The sequence below is a fragment of the Pholis gunnellus genome (genome assembly GCF_910591455.1).
Source record: "Pholis gunnellus genome assembly, chromosome: 4".
NCBI classification, from domain to species: Eukaryota; Metazoa; Chordata; class Actinopteri; order Perciformes; family Pholidae; genus Pholis; species Pholis gunnellus.
In genome coordinates this window covers 13,672,217-13,690,123 of record NC_136530.1, presented here as the reverse complement: position 1 = coordinate 13,690,123, position 17,907 = coordinate 13,672,217, and the positions used below count along the sequence as shown (strand labels likewise).

At 42.2% G+C, this 17,907-nt stretch overlaps 2 protein-coding genes across 2 annotated transcripts; both read right to left on the bottom strand.

The window, feature by feature from the left end:
* Window positions 1-63: 63 nt before the first annotated feature.
* slc35e1 (solute carrier family 35 member E1) lies at window positions 64-11,425 on the bottom strand. Its single transcript, XM_079157740.1, has 6 exons — window positions 11,085-11,425; window positions 8,913-8,983; window positions 6,019-6,156; window positions 5,418-5,543; window positions 5,062-5,307; window positions 64-4,543 (listed from the first exon to the last, which is right to left on the bottom strand). Exons 1-6 carry the CDS (start codon window positions 11,410-11,412, stop codon window positions 4,316-4,318), a joined length of 1,137 nt encoding a protein of 378 aa, XP_079013866.1. The 5' UTR covers window positions 11,413-11,425; the 3' UTR covers window positions 64-4,315.
* A 1,384-nt stretch (window positions 11,426-12,809) lies between these two features.
* LOC306695158 (mediator of RNA polymerase II transcription subunit 26) lies at window positions 12,810-16,884 on the bottom strand. The gene is made up of 3 exons (XM_079158319.1): window positions 16,601-16,884; window positions 15,317-15,391; window positions 12,810-15,214 (listed from the first exon to the last, which is right to left on the bottom strand). Exons 1-3 carry the CDS (start codon window positions 16,670-16,672, stop codon window positions 13,643-13,645), a joined length of 1,719 nt encoding a protein of 572 aa, XP_079014445.1. The 5' UTR covers window positions 16,673-16,884; the 3' UTR covers window positions 12,810-13,642.
* Between the last annotated feature and the right edge of the window lie 1,023 nt (window positions 16,885-17,907).

Sequence of the window (17,907 nt, the reverse complement as noted above, 5' to 3'; positions counted from 1 at the left end):
ACCACATTTAACAGCTGCTTTCATAAATCACAAAATATGACACTGCAATATGGCTGAAAACATAAATTAATGCAAAATGTTACTAAAAAGCACAAAGCATAAATCCGTATACATTAAAGAAGAAATTCACTTTGTTCAGGATTTCATAATGCATTTATTCCCCCCCCCCCAACATTTAAAAATACCATTTACTAAACATAAGCAGACAAGACTGTGCATAGCTGCACTTCTGTACAACATTTCTGTACCTTGACATAAATAAAAATCTATGAACATCGGTTAAGTAAAAAGTTCGAGATCAACTGCAGATGCACAAAATAATAATTTTACAAGTTTTACAAAGTAAGCTCCCCTTTCATCAACATTTACATCCCAGTTGAACGCTTTACAGGAGAGAGCAAACACAGTTAGCTCACTGTACAGAAACAAACAGCCACGTTTGTCTAAATCAGAAGGAAATTCATGAACTACATGTTGTAGTTTATGCATTTTAACATCTTGCCCACCTGCAAACAAGGCCCCCCTCCCCCCATCCTGTGGTGCACCAGCACCAAAAAGAGTTTATACTTTTTGCACACTGCTTTTGGCAACATGAGGAAGAAAACACATGAAGAAATCCAAAGAGAGTCCAAAAACATTCGCTGCAGCAGCAGACAGCGAGATCAACCACAAGAGGATCAAATGTGACTTGCGCGGTTTTCATTTCTGCAGGTTGTATGTGAATACTACATTCTTGAATGAAAGGATTGCGTTGTATATTTGTTGAATAGTTGTTTTGGGATGTTGTGCGTCGATGTCACACTGCTGTATAAAATGTAATCACATTTGTCAGCCGTTGACAAGTTTAGATTTGAAGTGTTTTCCTCTGATATTCATGTGAAACGATCTCATCCCACAGGGGGGCACGACGAGTCCTCAACCGGATTTATTGAGTCTGATATGCAGATGAAGTCTCCATTTTTATTTTTGTACTGAAATACGTCATTGACAAGCTAATTTAGATTGTTTGTAAAAGCATTCATGATGATTAAAAAGAAGCAGATTTCCCTCTTTTGACATTTACAAAAATAGTTTGGCAACAATCAGCTTTCTAAGTTATCAACGATCCAATTGTTTCAAGAGCAAAGCCGTTAGAAAAAGGGTCCGTAAATGTACACGATTTAGCATTGAAGTCATGATTGCTTATTGTCTAGTAATATATCAGAACAAGTACTCATAAGGTAGTGTTTTCAGACATCTGAATCTCCACATAACGGTAGTAAAAACTAGGATATTGCAGTGAAATAAACATCTAAAGGGTTGCTGATTGCTTGATGAATGATACCCACTCTTCTTTAAGCTCTGTTTCGTTTTCACCATCTCCTTTAATAATAATAATAATAATAATAATAATAATAATAATCATCTGGTGCTGTAGCTGTTAAACGCTTCACTTTGTCCTGCAGCCACTCGGTGCATCTGTCTGGGACGGTGCTGTAAACACTAGCTTCGTTGATGAGAGCATCTACATCTAACGATACTGGATATGTGCGGCTGTAAAACCAAACAATCAGAGAGACATCTATAGGATTCTTCAAAACAGTTGCCTCTATGAAATGAATCACGTTAATCCATGCTGACACCACAGTTTGTTTGTTATTTATGAGGCTGCCGTTTCTAACAGTTCTGCTTTTGTGTTTCAACACCACAAAGTACAGCCTCCAAGTGTGATACACACATACAACTACAGCAGCAGTCTTTATATAATACCGTAATAATTGTTCCAGGGCTGTTGAAATTCACTAAATGAAAAAAAAAAATCCAGATGTTTTCTGGTCAAGCAGTCCAAAACAGATAACTTTATCTCTTTCTTTAAAACAGTCGGTGGTGATTTCATTCCCTGCTGGAGGGAACCAGAGCAGCTACGAGTTACCAAGATCCTACGAGCAATGTCAGCTACAAACCATCTCAGCACTTTGATGTATAAATAAAAGAAGAATTATTATTACCGATACTAGTTTGTCTCTGGGAAGCCCAGAGCGCACCGACCTCACAGAGCTGGTATTCCTCCAGACTAAATAATGTGACAGTGTTTTTAATGTGTCAGAGAAGACAAACACAGAGAAAAAGAGAGGCCATATTAATAACCGCACTGTCCCCTTACCCACATCGAGCAGGGAAACACAAAGCTCACAGGCTACAACTGGCACTTTTACAAATGAACGAGCATTGTCCTTACAAAATAAATGAGCAGAAATACTACGTTGATTTTTAATGCCGGGACATTTGAATCACCAAAAGAAACAAAATAACCTTATATTAATGTCAGCGTGCAGAGATCCTACAACAAGAGCAAATTCCTAAATTAAAAGTCAAGTTCTTCAAGCAGTAAAAAGGTTTTTCAATAATAAATGATTAGTTAGCAGTTTTGCAGACAGAAAACAATAGTGATGATCAACCTTTTCCAATTACAGTTGAATCTTTAAATCGCAAAACCAAACCTGTGATTCCATGCATGTCTCCCTTTGAATCTGTCCCGTTAAAGTAAAACACCGTGACGTTAAAGTCACTCGACAGACAATCAGCAGAACAAATGTCGTGGTTTTATGATGTGCAAACTGGAACCAGGCCTCCGTTTAAAAAAAACTAAAACACGCAGGAGACACAGCTTTGGTTCCGGCTGAAAAAAACAAAAAATGAGAGAAAATCTCACTCTGCCCGAGAAGCTTCGCAAATCAATAAATACCAAAAATCTATTTAGAAAATGGTTCTTCATCTCGAAACTATGGATTTTAACATCTCCATTACATTTGTACATGGTTAGAGTCCCTAAGAAAGATGAAACATGAGCATTCTTACAGTATGCATACCGACAGGACGCTTTGTTTTGGTAAATCTAAAATGTAACTTTTACATTTATGCTCCATGATAACAGACGGTGAACTGAATTGTTACGTTGGGGAGAAGGACAGATGTGAGGTCACTGTGAGGTCATTGACAGTTCTGGGCGAAGAACTGGTCTCACTCTGAAAGTGTATCTTAGTTTAAAGACATGGAGGCCAAGTGTGTATGTATGTGTGTGTGTGTGTGTGTGTGTGTGTGTGTGTGTGTGTGTGTGTGTGTGTGTGTGTGTGTGTGTGATGAAAAGATGGCAGTTAAAAACACTTGCTGACAAGTGTGACTGAATGTTAACTGATCTGCTTGTGCAACAAGTATTCGAGCATCAGCTTCTTGTGGACGCGATGTTGGGATTTTGGGCATTTTTGTTCATCAGGCACTTGTAACTTTGAGGGACGTTGTAAAGTGAGTGCAGTCTAAATGCTACGGTTGCCGTGCTAACATGCTCACAATGACGATGCTAACATGCTGATATTTACCGTGTATATTTACCATGTGAATGTTAGCATGCTAGCATGCTATTCTAACAGTAAACAAAGTACAGCGGAGGCTGATGGGAACTGTCATTAGTTATGCAGGACTTCAGTTATGAACACAAGTGTTGGACACACTTTGACCTGGTGGTGGTGCTAGAACAAAGTCAGAGGGTCACATTGCCATTCATGGAGCCACGGTGCTAGCATGGGGAAAAACGCCTACTTAGTTTATTATTATGTCATCAGGGCCAAATCTACAATTTCTTAAGTGAGCGTCTGCTAAAGTCCCCTCTGCAACACGTTTCATCCACTGAGGACAACGACTCCAACACATCGTTTCTCCTCACATCATTACAGGTGCCTCATGTAGAAAAATGACGTACGTTAAGGCCTTCCGCTGAGATTTGTTTGGAACAGAATGTAACATGACTGTTGTTTCGGTGCAAGTTAGCGTTCACATTTAATAATTACAGCTGAGAACCTTTTCTCTGAAAGTATACAAAATAACCCAAAATCCCAAAATGATGTCTGGTTGTGAAAACAAAACATTTCCAGACAGTAAGGTGCAAATCATTCATCGCTACCTTCTGCATGTCGACCTGCTGTGACACATTTCTGTGTGTGTGGACAACATGGCTGAATCTGTCGCCAAACTGTCTGGAAACGGGTGGTTTAAATTGCGTTTCCTTTCGGACCGTCACATACAGGCGGTACCAAACTAATAAATAAACAAGGACACAGAAAGTGAAGTTTAGAAACGGAGGAGCGTGGGAGAGGTCACGTCACTGGACATCTCATCCTTCCTATCCACAACAAACAGCACTTGCCTTCAGTCTCGTGTTTGGAGCCGGGCTGTGTCCCGCTGCTGGGGGGAGAGGGGGGGTAGGTGGGGGGGAGCGGGGGCGGCTACACAGTAATGTCTGTGACAGCCCCCCCCCCAGATCGAGGACAGACTCCTCCCTTCACACCACGTACTGGTGGTTGCTGTTGTAGTTTGTCGTGTAGGCCTGCCGGCTGTACTGGAAGTGGTCGGTCAGCACGTTGTTCCAGTTGTGCTGCTGCTCCGAGCCGTGGGAGAAAGGCACTGACCCGTTGGCCTGGACCTTCTCCAGCGCCGGGTTGTCAAAGGACACCAGGTCCTGATTGGTGCTCGGCAGCTTCTTCTTCTCCTTGTTAAGGTCATACTTGGCCTGTTGGCAGAGGGAGAGACGGGCAAATGGATTTTAAATGACAGGGCGTCTTTGGTTCTCTGGCACTGCACCGTGGATCCTAAATAGTTTGGGTGGGTCAAATGCTTCTCCAAGAGGAAGCGTAACTTAACGTTTTACATTTCGGTTGGACGGAGAGCGAAAGATAAAGAAAGATGCTTTCCGGCAGTATAAGAAAGAACAAGTGTGAATGGACTAAAGTGCAGAGAATATAAAGAGCACAGAGTGGCGGCTGGTTGCTCTGGGAAAAAAAATGCATTATTATGCAAAACTTCACCACAAAGTAAGGCCAAGGCAGCAAGAATAACTGTAAACTGCAGAATAACCTCCATAAATGTCTACAATATCATCTACTGATATTAATTTGTCACATGTACACTGGTGGAGATGGCTGATGAAGGGTTTTCAGTCAAAAAGGAACAACAGAAGATAAATGATTCTCGTCTCCTTTAACTCCTGCCTCTCCTCTTTCCTAGTTCCAAGTGGTCAGGCTCACTCACCTTGTTGTAGAGGAAGACCCCGACAATGGCCGTCATCATGCCCATGACGTTTGTGAGGGAGACCGGGTTGCGCAGCATCAGCAGCGAGATGCTAATGACCATGATCCTCTTGGTGGCGTTGGCGACGGCGTAGCTGAGCGGGCTGACGATGTTCAGCACGCTGAAGGCGATGACGTTCTGAGCGAAGTTGCAGAAGCCACTGATGAGCAGGAGGACAAACGTACCCGTCCACCCGGAGACGTCTGCCTGTAAGGAAAGCCGCGAGGGTCAGGCTACGTTCAGGGGTCATGAAACAAGCTCCCACCCACCGCAACAGGCGGTGTAAAGGTCATGAGAAAGACGGCACCGCTACTCACCATATCTCCGTTAACAAGAAACACTGAGAGATCCACCAGAACCCAGGTGGGCACCATGAAGATAACAGCATTAAAGCCCAGGATGTTGAGCAGCCTCAAGTGGTGGATCTTTGTGTCGCGCAGCACCTTTGGAGAGGAAGGATCAGTTCAGAACAATGTGGTAGAAAAATAAACAACTGCACTAGCGAAGGAGATGAAGATGATTCGATTTGGGGCTTTTATTGTTACGATACTTCCTGTTCCTCCACTACGACCTTAATCAACGTGACAGAGTCTGCTCTTTACGATTTCACTTTCATGTTATAAAAAGAAAAACAATCACCGAGTCAGAAGGACGTTTTGTGCAAGGGTCAGTAAAATGCAGCAACCGGACACATAAGGTCATAATCTAAAGAGAAAGACTTTTAGGATGATAGTTAGTGGTCACATGTGAAATCGAGTTGCTCCTCCAGCCACTTCCCTTTTAAAACACACAGTCACACACAACTTCACAAACCAGGACGTCAGTTTCAGGCGTTTCACAGCACCAAGAAGTAAACATGTTTCATTTACCCTCCTCCCCTCATCATGTGGCACACACACCGGCCCGACAACGAGTTACCTTCTTGGAGAAGATGTTCTGCAGAGAGAAGCAGAGCGTGGCAGCCAGAGCACTGATGAGTCCGGAAACATCAAAGGACAGCTCTGTGGCTGTGGCCAGCAGCACTCCTCCGATGATGGGGATGAGCGACACGTAAACCTACGACAAGGACCACAGAGACGGAGGGCTGAGTCAGCGGAAACCAAGAGAAACACTTTATAGTTTATGAAAACATCGTTTGAAAAATCCGGGGTTGTTTCCCCAATCACAGTAATTGTTAGTAGCACCCCTCCTCAAATGAGTGAGAAAATAAAAGTTATACATTACTCGAACATCAACAAATCATTTTCACAGTACCTCTGGCGGGCTGAAAAAAGCTGTGGTGTGTTTTCTGCATAGAAAATGTATTTCCAACATTCCTCTGAGCCTTAAATTCAAAAGCACAGCCTCATTTTAACCTCCTGAAGAAAATCTGAGAACACACACACACACACACACACACACACCTCACAGGTCTTATTTGCATTTTGAAAATGTTGGATTATGATAAATGAGACACGCAGTTATTATAAAACCCACTTATGCATCCACTCACTCACTCACCCACTCTCCTCCCCTCAAACTAACCACACAGAGCGATAATGCGCTGACGCTTCACTGCCATCAAAACATCACACTGCCCTCAGTTTTGTTGTCCAAGTAAGTGGTCTCATACGTAAAATTCAGAAACAAGCAACCAGAAAGAGTCTACAGATCTCTGTAGTAAGAAGTCAGAAAGAAGTGGTTTGTCTTTAAGCATCCCTCTCCTTTGTAGGTTGATGATTAAACATTTTCAAACAGGATGTGCTGCGAGAAACAAACTTTGCGTAACGACTTGTTAAACACAGTTGAATATTATCTTCTGCTAACACACCGATCATGCTGATGGATCAGAGGACTTTTAACTCGCCTGGTTTTCTTCTTTGTAACCCTGAAAGTGAAGAGAGGACTCTGCTATTTCGGCTGAGACCCAGATTTCTGTCCCATTTCACGTTTCCCAACTTATTTTGGAAATTCATCCTGAAGGCTTTTTGCACTCAAAAGGAAAAGTTGGACAAGATATGAATGTTTAGTCCTGTTACTCTGTTCTTTAGAAAATCTACAGTGTCCACTTTATTAGGTACACTTGTGCACTCTAATGCAATCCAATACAACAGGTCTACCAGCAACTCTTTCACGATGCTTGTTTTTTACGCTGTCATGTGGCTACTGAGTATATTTTATACACTTTTTGATGTTTGAACATCCGTCATTTAACTCAACTGAGATGCATCGTTTTTTACAAAGTAGTAGTCGGTGGTCTGAAGGTTCTTCAGCACAGAGCGGCCTGCTGCTCCTCAAACAAGATCTCTTCACACACAAACACGTCATCAACACCTACATTCCGGCCTGTCTGAACACCGAACTGTCGACTGTACGGTAAACATGACGAGCTGATGTGAGACTCAGCAGGTTTCCTAATTCACATTTAGCAAACCTAGACTGTGAGATGTAGCTTTATTCCAGAGATGACAAACGTTGTAAACTTTGCCCTCATCAGCAGATATTACGGTTCTTTCTCTTTGTCTTACATAATAACATAATCTTACATAATCCAGACTAATTTGGACTTTGTCACATGTAATTTAGTATTTTAGTTCATACAGTGCACACAGGCCACGATGAGCCCATGTTTATGGCTGGGCATAGTTGTAGAGCTGAAACTATTAGTCGATAAATCAATGAATCAATTTGTCAATCAACTGAAAATTTGTTGGCCAACATTTTGAAAATCGATTATTCATTGAAGTCATTTTTAAGCAAAAAATGTGTCTTTAGATCAGTAAAAAGTTACGACAGTAATATTTATGATTCCGGAAAGAAGATACGAAATCGGAAGAATTCAACTTGCGCTCTAGGAAATTGTTTTTTTGGACATTTTTTCACTATTTTCTCACATTTCATCGACCAAACAATTGATTAATAGAGAAAATATCAAACTTTGAGCATGATGTGATTATGTTACCATTTCAAACTTTTGTGGTCCATTAAAAACAGAATGACGTATTGAAGGTTTTGTATTTTAATATAATGCTAACACTTTTTGAATATTTGTAATTTATGTGTATGTACGTTAGTCAAATTCCTTGTATGCGTACATGAAGCTGATTCTGATTAACATAACTCTTGATAAACTTAATTACATCGACTCAAGTTGATCGACCAAGTATAAATCCCTCTCGTGTTTATCGTCACTCCTGTTGTACAACTTTGTGAAATGCTTTTCGCTGGGAAGAAGAACCAAGATAGAAAGAAAAAATAGTAATAAAAGACATAACGTAGCATAACAAAATAAAGAATTAAAAATACACATTAAAGAGAAACAATAAAGAGATTGCAATCAATGCAATAACATAAGAAAACAACAACAAATGATCCTAATAAATAGCCCAAAGCCGAAAAGAGATCACTTCAAACTTTACACTAGCAAGTCACCTTCCTCTCACGGCGCCATCTTAGGAATCTAAATCTAACAATGAGTGTATGCACCTTCCAGGTGATTTTTAATAAATGACAGCTCTGAGCCAGAAAATCTAGTTCTCATTTAACTCTATTTAACTCTGCACAGGAAATGTTGAACCACATGCAGCAACACAAACCCAGTTGGCTCCTATAGTATGAAAAGCAGTGAGTGAATATGGATGACTTGTGAAAATAAGACCTGACCTCCAACCCCCCCCCCAAAAAAAGAACATCTGACCAACTTCAGGGACTAATATGTAACACGAGACGCAGCACAGTGCCACATCACCACCGCTCCGTCTCAAACACCGACACACGGCCTGAGGCGGGAACAGAGCGGGCCTTGTGCCTCGTTTGCCGTCGGACTGACTCACCTTTGTGGTTTGCTTCTCCTTCATGATGATTCTTGATAACAGCACCACCCATATTGGCATTGTAGCTTTGACTGTGTGAGGAAAGAAGAAAAGAAGTAGAACAATCAGTTTGTAAATAAGCTTGGAGAATGAACTGTTCCTAAGGCCAACCCAACACTGTTGCACCGCGTCACTGAGTGTTTCTGGTGTGTGTTACCAACAACAATGAGCTTTACTCAAGATTGGAGACACCCTGATTATTTAAAAAAAGGATCAACAAGACATACTTTCAGACCTTAGAACATCAAAACTAGATTCAGCACTGCCATCCACAAGTGAGGCCGCTTTTAAGAGTTTAGAGAGACATGTTGACATTACAACTGTGACTCTCAAATAGTGTCTGAGGTCAAAAACAGATGAAAGATATTGTGTCTGAAGTCTACTTACTAGGACTATTATATTTATAAGTTATATTACACTCAGTAGCCGGTTTATCTGGTACATCTAGCTAAAACAAGTGCAGTAAATATGACTATTTAGCCATCAACTTTTTGAGGCTGTAGTTGTGTTATGAACTTTATGACACTGGTGGTGTTTCAAATAGGCGAGATGAGGGACGATGCATTTCTGTGGGCCGACCGCTGAACACAACACCAGAGGGATTTCTCCTCTGGATTTTGGAATATTGCAGAAAATAAGCTCCGAGGCAAACTCAGGTTTATGACACTTACATGTGCAGCAAGATTATCTTCATAAATAAAAACCACATTGATAAACATTGAAGCGTAAATGCAACTGCCAGAAGATAAAAAGCTAGTTAAGGCTACGAATGAACTAGACCACCGTGGCTTGAGTACACACAACGAGGCTGTGAAGGCGGACTTGTAGGCCTGACACCTGTTAGTAACCGCCTATATAAAGACACTTAATAGCTTCAAAATTCATGAGAGGGGTATTTACTGACATATTTTATATCGTAGAATAAACATTGACTTTGTGACAAGGGAGGTGCAATAATGCTCACTCACTTCTGGGTTTTAGGAGTCACTCCTGCACCGCTCTTTAATCCTGTCAGCCCATTCTCACCACGAGGGTGCACTTCATACGAGAAACACCTCTCACTACGACGCAACACAGCTCAACTGACAGCACCACAAACCACAGCCACCAAAATGATCATCAAGTTGAATCAACACCTCTCGAAATAGTCTCAACTAAAAATGAAAAGTCACATTGTCACGGTCAACTGATGGAAAGTTTTCACTTGAGTCGTTTTAGCTGCTAAAACAAGTTCAGACGGACTCAGATTGTATCGACATGGCAGTGATAACACCCAAATTAGGTACCAAGACAACCAGGGTGCTTTAAAGGGGTGTAGATGGGGTGCTTTATTAGGTAAAGCAGTCTATTATTAGGCCTGCTACTGTCATGAAGGCTGTTTCAGACATGTGTTGATTCAACCATAAGGTGATGATAGAGGCTCTAAGTTGTGATGCTTTATACTGAGAGGTGTTTCCTTTATCAAGTCTACCCGAACTGACACAGAAGCAGGGAGGACAACAGTTTAGCAACATCTCACCACACACTGCTGCCTCCAAGAAGACTCTAAAGTTCAATGAAAAACAGTTTCAACGTAAACTTAACATGATAACCGCCATTAAAAGGAGGATGTAATAGAGGACTGTTGTATCAGAGTGAATTAGTTTCAGCTAGGTGTATAACTTAAGTAGACAGCTAGCGTTACTGAATTCCACAGCTAGTAACCCAATAGTATTCCACGTGGTCTATCTCAGGACAACATCTATTGAATTAGGAACTGAGATCCTGCAGTCAGAGATCACAGAGCACAGTACAGGTTCCGTGCTGGACCCTCCCCCTGACGTAGTGTATCACCCCTAATTAAGTTGGCTAGCTAGCTAACAGCAGCTAGTTAGTAATGCTTAAATGGAGCCTAAAGCTGAAAAATCAGTAGTTAGAGGACCCACGGTGACTCCATTAACACCATGAAAGCCTGTCTGTTCACGACCTCCACCACGCCACATCACCGCGGGCCCCGCGAGCTAGTTGAACGTTGGTGTAGTTGTCCGACGTTAGCCGCGAAGCTAACATCAGCTGACGGTACGGACACATCATCAAGTCACTCAGGTGGCCTCACGTTATCACACCATATGAAGTCAAACGGCCCGTACTCACCGGTGTGCGCGTATGAAACCGGTACTTTCCATATGCTGAAGTGCGCCGACACAGATGCAAAGTATTTCCCGAAAGCCAAAGGCAGGATGTACCACTGGTAGTACTTGCTCGGCAGTTCTGTTTTGGGGACTCCCCATGCCCGCAACAACGGCGGGAGGAAGACGACGATGGAGATGATGTGAAACAGGGAGACCGTGACAGGGTACGGGAATCCATTGAGGATGATTTTGTTGACAATGTTGCCCCCCGAGCTGACCGTGTACCAGCCCACACACAGGAACACTATCCGGAACCCTTCCTTAACAGGGGGCCGGTCCGCCGCAGCCATCTTCCAGCGCGGAGTGACGAGTCACCGGCGATGTGCGTGTCTGGCTCATTGGGGGAGGGAGGCGCCGCGCGACTACCAACAATGAAGGGTACGGACAGCTTCCGGTGACACGTTTCAGAATAAAAGCATTTCAAGGACGTGCGTTTATTGAATTGAACTGCTGTGAGCTGCATTCAAAATGGTAGATCTTGGCGTTTTAATTTATATAATCAACCATTAACATATACATTTAAATAACAAATTAAAAAAATGCATTCAAAACTTTGAAACAAACCACTTGGAAGTGCATGAGAAGCGATGACCCATTCATATAATTTATGAAATCCTCAAACTCCATGTAGGAAAATCCTTCATTTAGGGCTGCATCTAATTATCAGGTTTTATAATCATATAGATTTTTACAAGTCAATTTGTTCAATATAAGGACAACTATTTCCTCAATGACAGTGAAACTGCTTATTTTTCCGAAACAGTCTGAAACTTAAAGAGCAGCTTATTCTCACATAAGACAAAGGAAAGCTGCACATGCTCTAGGGGGATGTTTGGTTTGCTTGAAATATTTGAAAATAATGTTATTTATTAAATAGTTGCCAACAAATTCTCTGTTAAACTAATTGATCAAAACAGCTACAACTGTATTTACAAGACGGCAAATTGCATTAAAGAATACACCAGGAATGGTGAAATTTTCTCATGAGCATAGGAACGTTGTTGCCAAAAAGATCCTGGGAATAAGTCAGAAATAATCTGAGAGACGTGCATGCAGATTGCGCACTGTGGAAATTAATTTGCCAGTTAGGTTAAAAAAAAGTAATCACAAAGAGCAAGCTATAAACAAGTACAAAGAAGACAATCACAATTTCTTCAGTTTTTTTTATTAACACATATCAACATGTCCACTTAAAAGGACTAAGTAGCAAATACTGTATGTTCTCTTCTGCATTCGATGGAACACAAAAGGCTAATTTCTGTACATTCACTAAGGCTCCGTCTTTAGGGAAAACACAGGTTTCCATAAGGCAAACAATATCTACAGGAATGATATTAAGTACTTTATCCAGCATGTCAATTTATTTCTCAGTTCGTCCTGACAGTACAAAGATGCAAGCTAGTAGTATTAACCGCTCTGCCATTTCAATTCATATTTTATAGCCTAAATACACAGTAAAGGGAAAAGGCAAGTATAAAATAAATTTCACATTATCAGAATGTGTCATTTTGGAGAGTTTCCTGTGTTGGGACTGTCACTGCTGCATCACTGAATCAATTCTGAACAAAACAATCCAACAAAAATGTTTGTGTAGCCTGAACATGTATATAAATCTTAAAATTAATATGTAAATAGAAATAAATATCATACATGACAGCCACATTTCTTTATCAGCGACATGCATTTTTTGAACCCCCATACCAGCCTCTCTTCCCCTCACCCCCCAACTGCACAGTCACATCTGGCAGTTTACTTTATGGAACAGCATTCAAACCCAACAACACAAGAACAATATTCAAATGTTTTAAAGCAGACTTCTCAGTTACTTTTCAGCTAAAAGTGGCTGCAGGAGACAGTTTTGCAATGGGTAAACATCTGTTCTGAAGATAAACGTTTTTCACAGCAGTAGATAGTTGTTAGTACCAATGGTAACGATGATAGCTACTTGAAGATAGCATTCATTTCAGCTTCAAACTGCTAAATAGCCTTCAAGATGCACAAGTCAGCGTAACAAAAACATCATTGGCAGACTGCTCCAATTATGTTACTTACTACTCTATTGAAAGGTGATTGAGTCCCATTTTCTTTTAAACTTGAACTACAAATTTACCTTAAATTCAAAAGAAATAATACTGCACTATGGACTAAATGTACGTGGCATGTAGATAACAGGAATAAAATCTAGCTGTGCAGGTTAATGTGTTGTCCTCTCCCCATACGAAGAATGGCCGGTATTGTGAACTCATTCTGTACAGTTACTGAACAGCTACAGCTAAATGTTCAGATAATGCATAGCCTCTGTTCTTCGTGCTGTCCCAACACAATGTTCATAAACTCCTAAAAACACTGATTACACCCCTCCCCTGTGCTCCACACACACACACACACACACACACACACACCGATTCCACTTTCACCAACGGTGCAAAACAGCAGCGTACACTGAAATAAAAGTGCCTTCACACACACGCAGAGTTGCTCCGCTAGATGGTGAAGGCAGCTCACAACCCAACCTCCGTTTCAATCTAGACAGACGTACGGCAGTATGTTTAACCTGCTCTCGTCTCCGTGCAGGTCTAAAGAGATGCACTCCGTCCAGTCATACCAAGCGCCCTTTGTGTCATAGCAGCCGTTCACCCCGGACCAGTGCTGCTTGTGTAATCTGTTCAGGTCCTCGTTGATGACCTCTCTGCTGACCCCCGGTAAATCCCTGGCTGGGAGCTCTGGTGCCAACACGTGCGTTTTCTTGACATCTGTACTTCGGTGATCCTCTTTTTTCATAAACTCGGTCATGAAAAAGTGTGCACCGGGGGTGTGTGCGCCTGACGATGTCAGCACGTTGCTTTGCTGGCTGAGGTACGACTGGATGATTTCGCTCCTCGACAGCTCTTTCCAGTCCGTCTGCTGGAAGGGACTGGGAAGGACTGGTGGAGTCTGCTTTGGCTGCTCCGACCACTGAGGCTCGGGTCTGTGGCCCAGACTGACCCCCTCCTCCTGGCACGACTCCTTATTAAAGGAGGATTTTATCTGTCCTGTTACAGGGTCAAATGTCAGTCGCCTGTCTTTTAACCTGACAGGTTTAGTGCCATCCTCTACGGTCTGTCCATCTAAATTGATCACATGGTCCTTAGACCTGTATTTCTGTTTTTTCCTTTTCTCTGGATTGATAACAGCACCATCATCTTCCAAACTAAGCACGTCACTGCAGGAGGAGGCACAAGACTTGAGAAGAGACGTAGTCGGAGGCCTGCTTTGAGAATCCAAATCTGAACCGGCTGTGTGCAAACCCTGAACACAACCGGTGAAAGGCTGAGTGGAAGGCTCCGGCCCAGAGGTGTCCACAGACCCAGGCCTCACAGTGGGGCTAGAAAGGCCCTGTGCCTGTGCTGCAGTCTGTTTGACACCAGATTCCTGCTTTGGCGGTTGAGGACTGTGCAAGGAACAGCGTGGGCTTCTGGGTCGACACTGGCCCCCAGAGAAAGCTTTCTCCTGTCTGGCTTGTTGCTGCAAAACTGATGCTTTTAGCAAAGAAGAAGTGCTCGGAGGCTTGATGTATCCCGGGGCACTTGGATGAGGTTTTACAGCATTGACTGGGATTTTATTTAGTCTTTCATTGTCCAAAGGCTCAGAAATGTCCCTGTCCAAAGACTGATGTGCACAAGTATCTGTAAAAATCTCAGAGCTACCACCAATCCCATTGGTCGGCAGCTGTTTGGAGTTGTGAATTTTATCATTAAGAGTCGTTTTGGATATCTTGGCTGGCAAGAGCTGTCCGTCCTTCTGGTCACCCTTACGTTTCCTGTTGCCCGGTTTCTCCACCCTCGGGGAGTAACAGTTGTTGAAGTCGTTTCTGTTCTTCAACTCTGGACCCGTTTTACCTGATGGTGTGGTGGCAGCTGTAGTGGAGATGCAGGGATGAGCACCACCATTGGAAGACCACGATGCGCCGCTGTGTCCTTTGGATAACGCCTCACCCTTCCCGGGCTCAATTAGCTTCTGCCAGTTTCGCAGGAGCTTCTTGGCTCTTTTTGCAAGGTCCTCATTCTTGGTTTTCTTCCGGACATCGTTGATGAGCTTGCCAAGACGGGTTTCCTTTAAGGAGATAAGATTGGTGTTAAAAAGCAATTATGACCATGCAGGATTTAACTGCATGTAGTTTTGTATTCACGTTCTGTAAGTGTGAATGTAACCCACCTCCAGTGCCTCTTTGGTGATCGGATATTTCTCCAAAAAGGAGATCACCTCCATAACTACCACCATGTTGCATATCTGCTGAAAAGATGCATACGTTTATATATTACAATACTGAGATATCAAATTATTGTCAGCGCCCACGTACAGTTGTTTCTGTGCAGATGTTGCAATGTGTGATTCATAACCTCACAGGCACAATTAGCTCAAGTTCTCCAGAGAGAGAAACAAAGGCCGTTCGAAGGTTCGAGGCTTGATTTGAATAGACTTTCAGATGTGCACCTGAATGTCAAGAGTACTTCTACTGGTTTCAGGCTCAATATGACAAACTGAGATTGCATGCAAATTCACCATTTTATCCCACAAGAAGATAGAAGTGCTTTACTGTGGTAGCGACCCCTTTAATATCTCCGATAGTGACGGACCATTGCAGGCAATGTGGTTAATCAATGAGGACTGGATACTGGATTTGTTTTTAGGATTTCTGCTGGATTTTAATGTTATATGAAGTACATTTAATTAGCTGGATTGGCCCAAAAACACATTCGTGTGAGATTATGAATAGACATCACAATAGAGGATGACATATCAGCCCCCCCCCCCCCCCCCCTCCCCACATCTGTATGTACTCGTGCAGATGATATCTAGAGGCAAACCTCAGCTCATTAAGTGCTAAAACCTTTGAACACAGCAGTGCAGTATACATTATACTATAAAGGGCCATGCTTAAATGTCTCCAAATCAGCAACTACCATCTCTAGCTTCAGTCACGCTTATAAGATAACCGTAGTATTTTATTTTTTTTACAGCATCTTTCTTTGTCTGGCAATCACCAGAGGTATAATAGAACTGCACAACTTAAAACTGTAACGTGTCATCATAATCGAATCAACTGTTTGATAGAGTACAGTATAGGTGATAATGTAATCTATGTGAAGATCATCCTGAAAGCCCCAGTTAATCAACGTCTCTGTCCCTATAGGGCAGCACCTCTGGATGTACCGTTACACTTCCTACCTGGTAGCTCAGTTTAGCAAGTACCCAGTCTTTTTAAGCTAACGTGGCTACATCAACATTAGCCAGCAGGAGTCAAGACAGCCAGGCGCTGGAATGCCCAGCATTAGTTACTTTAGCCAACTAGTGATGTTAGCCGGCTAATTAGCAGGAACATACTACAACTCGCCATTCAATGCCTGCCCCCACTTTGTCAACCCAGAGTCGGCTTGGCCTTGTTTGTCTGCCTCTCTGCGCCCAGTCTGTCCTCTGGAAACTAGCGGTTACACTCACATTGCTCTGGCCGTCGATGGCCTGCAGCAGCCGGTCTCTCATCACCTGCGGAGTGGCTGTAGCCGCTGTCATCGCCCTGCGGTGTCGCGGGTCAGGACGGACTCAAGACAGCAGAATCCCCCGAAGAGGCGGCGGTGGAGAACCTGCCGACACTCACAGGCCCAACGGAAGACCTTCTCTGGGAGCGAGCACCATGTCTTATGATGCTTTTTATTTTTTGTTTTCAATCGCTGCCGTCACGATTTAATAATTCGGACGACGAGCAGCGGGCAACCTCTCCGGGTATCGGCTACCCCCCTCGGCTGGTAGCCTGCTCCTCTCAGGTCTTCTCATGGGGCTTTTTGTGAAGAGCTCGCGCAGTGCATGTTGGGAGTATTTTACGTAACCAATTGTTCACATCCGATCCGTTCTGTAAGAGACCCCCACGAGAAAGATGTCGCGTTAAATTAAACAATAGTGTGCTCTACACGACAAAGGGTCTTTGTGTTTTGTTTTTAATTCATTCCTACGTTTCATACCGTAACATTTTTCCGTCAAAGGTTTCAAAATGATATTTTTAACGTGCAAATATAAAATATATATAACAAAATGTTATGCTAAATATTTCCTATAAAGATAAATTTGATTTCTAGCTAAGATAATAACTGCAATTGTTAAGGCAAAATTCCTCTTATACAAATGTAAATTAAAAAAAATAATAAATTAATATTACTTTGCAACCATCTCACCCTTATTAAAAAAAGATAAACGCTGGCAAAACCTTATTTCTCATATATATACACACACACACACACACACACACACACACACACACACACACACACACACACACATATATATACGCCTATGTGTATATCTATTTTCTTTCATTGTCACTTGATGGCACGGTTGCCTCGTTGGGATTTGAAAAAAAATTCTAATGTTTAGATCCGACACAATAAAAGAGCACTTGCGACCCTCGAAGTGTGAGTGGAGAAATGCATACCTCGAGAAATGGTTCCCAACTGGTCCGAGGCCACATTCATTAATTTCCATCCATCCATTACATTCCAACAGACAATGGTTTCTAACCCAGGACCTTTTTGCTATGAAGAGACAATAACCATTTTGCTTTTATTTGTTACATTTAATGGTCATTGAGATTCTAAAGTAGCAGTTTGAATTTTAATATATAATATATTTAACGGCAAATTGTAAACATTTTTGTATATCAACTGCCCCAAATTGTATAGTGTAATAAGTGTAACGTACATACTGTATATAATTGGTATGTAGTATATATGAAGTATTGTCAATTTATGACAGTG